This window comes from Rhagoletis pomonella, unplaced genomic scaffold (genome assembly GCF_013731165.1).
Source record: "Rhagoletis pomonella isolate Grant_MI unplaced genomic scaffold, Rhpom_1.0 Rhpom_scaffold_00006, whole genome shotgun sequence".
Lineage (NCBI taxonomy): Eukaryota > Metazoa > Arthropoda > Insecta > Diptera > Tephritidae > Rhagoletis > Rhagoletis pomonella.
In genome coordinates this window covers 14,213-20,376 of record NW_023458560.1, presented here as the reverse complement: position 1 = coordinate 20,376, position 6,164 = coordinate 14,213, and the positions used below count along the sequence as shown (strand labels likewise).

General features: G+C 37.5%; 1 protein-coding gene across 1 annotated transcript; it reads left to right on the top strand.

Moving 5' to 3' along the window:
• The first annotated feature begins 3,629 nt into the window (after window positions 1-3,629).
• LOC118740290 (cell division cycle protein 20 homolog) lies at window positions 3,630-5,784 on the top strand. The gene is made up of 2 exons (XM_036471752.1): window positions 3,630-4,106; window positions 4,165-5,784. Exons 1-2 carry the CDS (start codon window positions 3,768-3,770, stop codon window positions 5,410-5,412), a joined length of 1,587 nt encoding a protein of 528 aa, XP_036327645.1. The 5' UTR covers window positions 3,630-3,767; the 3' UTR covers window positions 5,413-5,784.
• Window positions 5,785-6,164: the final 380 nt, after the last annotated feature.

Here is a 6,164-nt window from a genome sequence, read left to right as displayed (position 1 = left end):
TAACTTTTTTCGTTCTTTCCTTCCCGCGTGATCTTGTGTCTTTCGTTCATGACTCAAATCCCTATTTCGATACTACTTATATGAGTGAACCGAATGTATCGATACCTACTTATATCGATAACTTTTCATCCTTTTATATGCAACAAAGCGAAAGTAATTTTCAGGCGTTATCTGTGACATACATTTTGCGACACCTGAGTGGTAGATCGACCTATCTCGGCAGCCAGATTGAAATCGCCCTATCTGAGAAAACTTTTCAAAAGCACACTATTCCAGAATTTGATTGAAAAACGCCTTATATCAGAAAACTTGGGTACTGTTTAGTAAGTGGCCCACCTATTTCGGGGTATTGCGTCCAAAGGGGTGACCCGATCCACACACTTGTAGCCAAGGGTCTACCCATTATTTTAACATCCACTATTGTAATTTTTGGTCACTAATTTATTTACAAATTGGGTTTGAAATATGCCCTTTTTTGAAAAATTTGGAAATTAGCGTACATTTATCACTCCTATTCTCCTTAAAGCAGCCACTTCACCAATTCATTTTTGTATTCCCCTTCACTTTACACTTTACTCGATTAGTTATAACTTGATTTACGACTTTAATATTAACCAATTAATCACAATTCATTAAATAAAACACCTTCAAAATCACGCGTCTGACTTTGGTTGCACATGCAAATTAAATGGCGGAGTTCAGCTGTCAAACTCCGAAATATGCAAAAGAATGAGAGAAAAATATAGAAAGGTGTTCTCTGCAAAAGGTGTTCAGCTCCTTTTATTCGCAAAACAGAAAGGAGAATTCTACTGCCGAAGGCCGCCTACGCAGAAAGGTGTTCTCTGCAAAAGGTGTTCAGCTCCCTTTCTTTGGCAACACAGAAGAGAATTCTACGTAGTGAGGGTTATAATCTCTAAGTGCGGCCGAAGGCCGCCTACGCAAAAAGAAGTTCTGCGCTAAAATACTATCATATTACTATTACTACAACATTTCTATCTGTCGCTTTTTTCCTAATTTCACAATATTTTTAGTTAATTTTTTTTCCTTAATTTTTTTTGTAGTTAATTTTTTTTTTCAAATCGCCTGATAACCAACTTGGGATAATTTCTTTTATTTAAAAATCCCACGGTTTTCGTTAGTTGGGTTATATTCCACTTCAAACTGCTCAGTTTGCCTCGGAAAATGCCGTTTTTACCCTATTTTCCAACGGTTCCCTAGGGGTCTGTGGGAGGTCCCCAAGGGGGAGGCGTGGGGCTTTTCGTAAAGTGGCGACTGTTGGGGGGCCACGCCCCCTTCCCCTCCGCCCCCCACCCCAAAAACGATGGGCCAATAACTAAACATTTCCCGAAAACTTTTCAAGACCACCCTCTTTCAGAACTCGGTACATAAACGCCCTATCTCAGCTGCCGATTCAAAGCGCCCTATCTCAAATATTTTCTATATATTTTCAGTTGAGGTATCGATATGTTTATTTGATTATTAGTAACATTAGAAGTAATACGATTACTTAGACAAAAAATTAAACCTTTGAAAGGTTCCCACAAAACGTTACGGCTACAAGGCATTGCTTGAACTTTGTAAAAATATATCCCCTCTTTAGATTTTGGCCATTGCTTAGATCAATTATTTTTCATAAAAGCGAAGCAATTACTTTCCATAGAAAATATATGACCGAAACATATGGCACTTCCTCAAATCGATTCGATACAAGTTAAACTCCTGCGCAATTCCATTTAAACGGCCTAACAAGACATCCGACCGCCGCGCAAATACTTTCCCTCCTTTACTTTCATCGTTGGGGTCAAGTGTGAGTAAGCATAAACCAGTTTCTGCAAGCGTACGTAAGCTACCGATCAATAGCAAGACGCGTAGAGTATTTACTTTGCCTTCCGCAACTACTGCGAGTAAAAGGTATTTGACAGTAGAGTACTCTACTGGTAGTACTTGAGTATTTTCGAAGAAAACATACATTTGTGGTATCTGAATAAAACCAAGGACAGGAATGCAGCGGAGCGATGAGCAAAACGTACTTTCAACTAAAATGCTGATATACATACCTAAGTAGATATGTATGTATGTGCGTAGATACGTATGTATGTGCATAAATACATATGTGCGTAAATACATATGTGCATAGATACATACATGTGTGCATAGATACATATATAAGTGTCCGCATATATTTTTTCTCGTCAATTGCTCTGTCACTTCACTGCAGCAAAACCAAGTTGTGGGGAAAACCCTGACGACATGCGTTCAATTGCAACCATGGGGTTGAAGATAGCGCAAATTAATGTGAAAATTTCAATTTCATATTAAATATATTTATGTATGCATGTACATATGTAAAAATTTAGTTTCGATTTAAAAAAATCGGATAAAGTTTTTCTTTCGCCATTCATACACCTCTAATTTTAGTATTTATTAAAGAAAAAAACTCAATGAAATTCAAAAACTATCTCTTGCATTTGATTTTACACAATACCGATTTGAGATGTCGCACAGTGTTATCAAAAAAAAGCTATCAATGGGTAGGTTCAGAAGGCGCAGCAGTTGAGCGCAATCGTTACTAAAAAAAAATCAGTGATCGTTATGCGTCTTCTGAACGACTTCATACTTTAGCTGTCAAATTCAACTCTCAAAGGTACACACCAACGTGTTGTCTCAAATGATCAGAAAAATATTACGATCATCTAACACGCAACTATTCAGTTGATCAAAAGAACGCAACAACGCGTTCAGAAGGTGCAATCGCACCAGTTACTGAGCTGTTGCGCCTTCTGAACGTGCCCAATGAAAATTCGTTTCTCTTGAAATCAAGTTATATGGCTGCGTATGTATGTACACATGTACATATTTCGAAATTTTTTTTATTTGTAAGGGCTCTCAAGAAAAACTAAAAATTCATATAAAAGTACGCACAATAAATAATTTTGCTTCTATAAAAAATTTCTTAAATCAGTATGCAGCTCTTAAGAAATAAATGCTCGTACATCTCGTCGCTACCATGTCCAACTATCGAATGTGAAAATCGGCACTTTTCAAAATTTTGATTTGCCACTAATAATTTTATTTCGTATAGCGTCATTGCTTAAGTTGTTTATGACAACTTGGTTGTTTGTTAATGAATGCAAATAATTTTATAGAAAATAAGAAACGAGAAATAATACTTTCATAAAAATATAAGTACATACATAGATTTAAAAAGCTGCGATATCAACTAGTAGGCTAACAACCAGAATTGAAATTTAATACGCAAGTACTTACAGTACTACAAATATACAGAGAGTAGATTTGCTACTCCCTTTTGGCAGCAGCAAATATCTCTCGTACGCGATGAGAGAAAGTAGAGGACCTAATTTGGTGGAGTAATAGCAAGTACGTCAAGTATTTACTCTCTCAACGCCAAGTAGTGTATGTATGCGGAAAAAGAGTAACAATGTGTTGGGAGTAGAGTACAATGCAAGGAGTACTTATTGAACGAAATGCGGCAAATACACTTGCGCTGGACTTTAATACAAGTACTTTTATTTCGATACTAAGTAGGTATCGATGAAACGATTCAAGTAAAAAAAGTAGTTGGTATTGAAACAAAAGTATCGAGTACATACTCGTATTTACTTATGTCGGAACATCCCTAATTGTCCTACGCCCGCCATTTTTACAGGCTTTTTTGATACTACGGTGTTGGACGCCCTAAACAAACTTTACACTACAGAAGTATTTTAGAAATTAGGGCGTAATTTTCCACTGGAAGATAGTCTAAGATGTCGCAGTTTAACTTTTTGAATGAAATAAACAGCGCTTTAACGATGGATGGAGAAATAACGCGAGGTCCTGCACCGCGGTGGCAAAAAAAATTGGAAGCGTCTGCATTGGCGAACAGTCTTAACGGAAGTATAAATGCGTCCCGTTCGGTGCTATCTATGTCATACAACACCAGTTTTTCTGGAGTAAATCCACCAACAAAGACGCCTCGAAAAGTTGGAGGCGAGGCAAAGAACAAGAAAACGCCAACACCTAACAAAGGCGCAAAGACTCCAAGTGGAGGCGACCGCTTCATCCCTAATCGCGGAACCAGCAATTTCGAGCTTGGCCATTATTTGGTGGGTATAAATGTTATTGTGTACATATAAAACATATAGCACATTCCTCAAAATTTAGATTAAACAGGAGCAAGAAAAATCGGAAAATGATGGCAATGACAATAGCAACAATGCTAGCAAAAAGACACCATCAAAGATTGCACGACAGAAATTGATTTCTGAGACTCTACAAGTTGGTGATACAAAGACGACGCGCATTTTATGCTATCAAAACAAAGCACCCGCTGCACCAGAATCTCATCAAAATCCGTTAAAAGTTGTTTACTCAATTAACACGCCTATATCTACTAAGAGTGGCTCTCGTTATATTCCCACCACTTCGGATCGAATACTTGATGCCCCTGACATAATTAACGATTACTACTTGAATCTATTAGATTGGAGTGCTGATAATATTGTTACAGTGGCTTTGGGAAATGCAGTTTATTTATGGAATGCAGCAACAGGCAATATAGAACAGCTGGTGGAGTATGAGGGATCTGATCATGCGTGTTCTCTCTCATGGATACAGGAGGGACAAATTTTAGCCATTGGAAATAATACTGGTGCTGTGGAATTATGGGACTGTTCGAAGATTAAACGTCTGCGTGTAATGGATGGGCATTCGGCACGTGTTGGCTCTTTGGCATGGAACTCATTTTTAGTAACATCAGGCAGTCGCGATGGGTCTATCATACACCATGACGTACGTGCCCGGGAACACAAAGTAGCCACACTAAACGGTCACACACAAGAGGTGTGCGGACTTAAATGGTCTACAGATTTTAAACACCTTGCTAGTGGAGGTAATGACAACTTAGTTAACGTATGGGCGGCGGTAAGCGGGGGTACTGGCAGTGGTACAGAACCGTTACACGTACTAAACGAACATCAAGCGGCGGTAAGAGCGTTAGCATGGTGCCCTTGGCAGCCAAATCTTTTAGCTAGCGGCGGTGGGACTGCAGATCGTTGCATTAAATTTTGGAATGTCAACAATGGCTCATTAATTAACTCAGTTGATACAAAATCGCAAGTTTGTGGCCTTTTATGGTCGCGTAACTACAAAGAACTGATTTCTGCTCATGGTTTTGCACACAATCAGTTAACGATATGGAAGTATCCTTCAATGGTAAAACAGGCTGAGTTAACTGGGCATACTTCGCGTGTACTGCAAATGGCAATGTCGCCTGATGGCAGCACGGTAATAAGCGCTGGTGCAGATGAAACTCTTCGCTTATGGCTTTGTTTTGTGCCAGACCCGCACACTGCAAAAAAAACAGCACCAAGCAAGGCTAAGCAGAGCGCCTTCCGACAGAGCATACGATAAACTCGAGCAAGTTAAATACTACAAGTACTACAAGCATACATAAATTCTCATATGATATTTCCGATACACATGATTCATTTGAAGATGGAAAAATTCATGTCTGCATATTTTAATAGTATTGTAATTATAATTAATTAATTAAAAGTAATTAAATTAAAATTTGAGTAGAGACATTTTTATGTTTTCATTGTAATATGCAAAAAAGCACTCATTTTGTAATTTTTATCATCATTAACATTGTATTTTCATTTGGTTTGCGTTTAGTATTTTTTATACATTTGCAATTAGTACAGAGAGTTTAATGCATTCGCTATCTCAGGAATGTTATGAATCAGTACTAGTACCTCAATTTGTATAATAATAAATTTGTATTTTTATATGTATTTTTTATGTAATACGCCGAGTACTTCAAGATTTCTTAAATAAACTTAAACCAAACTTATTATTATTATTATTTATTTATTTATAAGTTATAACAAAAATAAATAAATAAGGCTAAGGCACGGTTTATATTAGAGCGATACGATATGCAATACGATACGAAAGCGACATCGACATCGACATGCTGGGTACATGGGAATTGGTAGGAAGCGGTGAAAACTGCACACTTGCACGACAGGGACACTGCTGCGACATAATCAGCCCTATTACCAATTCCATGTGAATAAATCGTTCCCATAATTTAACAGGCAAAAGAAGAAAAATTGGGAAAAATTTGTTTTTGTTTTGCTATATAATTTTTGGGAATATTT